The 2,945-nt window shown below is 64.9% G+C and overlaps 1 protein-coding gene across 1 annotated transcript in view; it reads right to left on the bottom strand.

Moving 5' to 3' along the window:
• Positions 1-2,842, bottom strand: part of LOC104387376 (protein FAM189B-like) — a 7,937-nt gene extending 5,095 nt beyond the window's left edge. The window contains exons 1-9 of the mRNA XM_009996135.1: positions 2,624-2,842; positions 1,960-2,016; positions 1,686-1,796; positions 1,411-1,533; positions 1,210-1,317; positions 879-1,039; positions 677-776; positions 511-595; positions 33-392 (exon numbers count right to left, since the gene is read on the bottom strand). Coding sequence (XP_009994437.1) covers positions 33-392; positions 511-595; positions 677-776; positions 879-1,039; positions 1,210-1,317; positions 1,411-1,533; positions 1,686-1,796; positions 1,960-2,016; positions 2,624-2,842 — 1,324 coding nt within the window. The remainder of the gene's footprint in view (positions 1-32; positions 393-510; positions 596-676; positions 777-878; positions 1,040-1,209; positions 1,318-1,410; positions 1,534-1,685; positions 1,797-1,959; positions 2,017-2,623) is intronic.
• Between the last annotated feature and the right edge of the window lie 103 nt (positions 2,843-2,945).

Genomic DNA, 2,945 nt, shown 5'->3' with positions numbered 1-2,945 from the left:
CCCCCCTGCAGGAACGGCGGCCCCAAGGCGGCGGGCCAGCCCCTCCAGGCGGTTGCAGCTGTGGGTCACGGCTCCCCCCACCAAGATGCCATCGTGGCCAGGCTCTGCTGTGGAGCAGGAGTAGGAGCGTTCTCCCCGCACCCGGGGCTGGGGCGTCTCCTCGAAGGGCCCCTGCAAGCCCAGCGTGGGGCTGCGCGCGTGGTGGCTGCACTGCACACAGTCCACGCTCAGGCAGTAATCTGCGCGGCTCCGCTGGATGGAGCGGAAGAGGACGTAGTCCATGGAGCGCATGGAGCCCTGCAGCTCCAGTAGGCATGAGTCCTCTGAGGGGCTGCTGTCCCCAGGAATGTCCATGATCTCCGACATGATTAGGGACCCGCTGTCCATGGACACTGCAAGGAGCAGAGCAGGTGTGGGTGAAGAGCTGCCAGGAAGGGCTGGTCCCCCCATGGCCACTCTCCCACCCCACCAATGCTCCTCTCTCTCTCCTGCTGATGCTCCCAGCATCACCTTCTCCACTGAGCACAATGGAGGGGACACGGTCACAGGTGCAGGCGTGCAAGCCATCTGTCAGCTGTGAGTCGAACAGGGTGGCCTGCAGAATGGCACGGTCAGGGACAGGCAGAGCAGGAGCCCAGCCCTGACAGCTCCTGACCACCACCCCCCCTTCTCCCACCTGGCTGTCCCCCCGCAGCCCCATCACAGTCTCATAGGAGGGGGGGAAGTCGGTCGGGTAGAGGGGCACAGGGCTGTCCATGGAGCCGTTGTAGGTGATACTACGGAGGCAAGAGCAGAAAAGCCTCGTGTGGGATGTGGCTGCTTGGGGGCAAACAGTCCCCCGCTCCTGCACCACAGTGGCCCCCATCTCAGCCAGATACCTCTGCGCGTCGGTCTCAGAGCTGCAGGTGTACTCGGGTGGGTAGTAGGGGGGTGGCGGCACTGGGGGCACAAACTCCTCAAAGTCCATCATGCTCTGCAGAAAGGTCTCGGGGGGGGATGTGCATTCCAGTGTCACAGAGCTTGAGCGCTGGGGAACCAGCTGCAGGGAGAGCAGGGAGAGCTGGGACCCCCCACCCAGACTTCCAGCAAGGGACATTATGTCCTGGGACTTAGCCCACAGCCAGGTCCTGCCCTGGCACCCTAGGGCCCCCTCAGCTTGTGAGCACTGCTTCCAGCCCTGTCCAGTGCCAGGCCATGGATGGGACTCACCACGTGGACCATGTCGAGGGAGAAGATCTGAATGCAGCACACAACAGCAGAGAGTGTGCAGATGATGGTGGAGAAGACCGTCAAGCCACAGACACTGAAGAGGACATCCTGGGGAGGAGCAGGGTGAGCTGCTGGTGCCACAGAGTGTGGCGGCATTTGCAGTGCTCCCAGGGAGCTGCTAATGCCCCCAAGGTCCCTCACCTTGAGAGACACACGGATGCTCGGGCAGTCAGGGTTGGGAAACATGGTCAGCATCTCGCTCTGCGGGCTGCAGGTGGACAGAAGCTCTGAGTGGGCCCGGCAGCAGACACACAAGTCCCCCTCCTGGGAACAAGGAGCACTGTGAAGGACCTAGAGGTGCCATGCTCTCCCCCAAGAGCCACCAGCACAGCCCGCCACCAGACCCCTGCTCCACAGCTCGCCATAGCCCCGGGAACAAGCTGCTCTCAGCTGCCCAGGCCTGTTGCTGGCCTCACCCTCTCGCAGGCTTCCAAAGATTTCACGAGCTGTGCGTTCTGGCAGGACAGGATGGACCCAGCGAGGCTCAGCATGATGCCCAGCACCGACAGCAGCGTGAAGAAGCTTACCTGCAGCAGGGAGGAAAGGGGCTGCCAGCTGGGCAGGGCTGCAGAGCAGGGAGCCAACACAAGTGGCTGCACGTCTGGGGGAATGTGGGGCCACTCTGCCACCCTGCACTGCCCTCCCCAGCCTGGACCCCCATCTGTAGAGGAGCTCCCCCACAACACCTACCACCAGGGTGAGTGGCCGCTTCCAGGAGACGATGCCGACAATTCCAGACAGCGCCAGCTGGGGACACCCAAGTCCAGGAGTGAGGATCGGGGGTGGGGGTCTCTGCCAGGCCAAGGGGCCCAGCACAGGCCTCACCCTTGGGCAGAGCTCCCCCAACCCAGGGGCCTGTGGCCAGCCCAGGAGCAGCAAGACCACAGGGGCAGCCACAGTGCTGCCAGCCTGGAGAAACTGCTGATTCAGGGCTCTGGAGAGCCTGGGGACTGCAGGCAGCACCAGGGCAGGTAGCGAGCATGGGCCAGGGTCTGTGCCATGGGGGACCCCGGGCCTGCAAGGGCCCTGCCCCCACCCCAGGCATGCAGCAGTCTGAGCATCCCTGCTTACTCAGGAGCAGGGCAGGGCTACAGCCTCTCCCCAGCCTTCAGGGTTTGCCCAGAAATGTGTCACCTCAAGGCACACTCCAGCCTCCTGCACTGTCCAGGGGTCCCCATCCCTCAGACACCCTGGGGAAACCTCCGGGATTCTCCCACAATGCACCGCGGTGGCCACGGGCAGAAGGTGGGGGAGCAGCAGGGCTACACTCCCCTGGGACCAGTGGCAAACTTGGCATCCCGGGACCTGGCAGAGCTGGGCTGTATTGGGCCCCTCCACGCTGCCCCAGACTCACCGAGAATCCGGCCCAGGATGGGCAGGAGTGCCGAATCTTGGTGGAGGGCGTGATGGTGGCTGCTACCAGGCTGAAGGTGACAATCAGGACGCCCAGAATGATTTGGATGAAGCCCAGCACCAGCAGGATCTGCAGCCAGGTCCGCTGGACCGGGAGGTGGGTGATGCTGCGGGACGTGCGGCCGGTCAGCGAGCGGCTGGACTCGCTGGGGGAGGGCATGGCTGCCCCGGGCGGCGAGCGGGGCCAACGGGCCCCAGAGCCCCGGGGCAGCCGGCGGCACCGCGCCAGGACGGGGCCGGCCCGGGGGGAGCAGGAACGGACG

Source organism: Chaetura pelagica, unplaced genomic scaffold, assembly GCF_000747805.2.
Source record: "Chaetura pelagica isolate M959 unplaced genomic scaffold, ChaPel_1.0 scaffold270, whole genome shotgun sequence".
Lineage (NCBI taxonomy): Eukaryota > Metazoa > Chordata > Aves > Apodiformes > Apodidae > Chaetura > Chaetura pelagica.
Note: the sequence above shows the minus strand (reverse complement) of the source record. Positions and strands in the feature narration are given on the sequence as shown.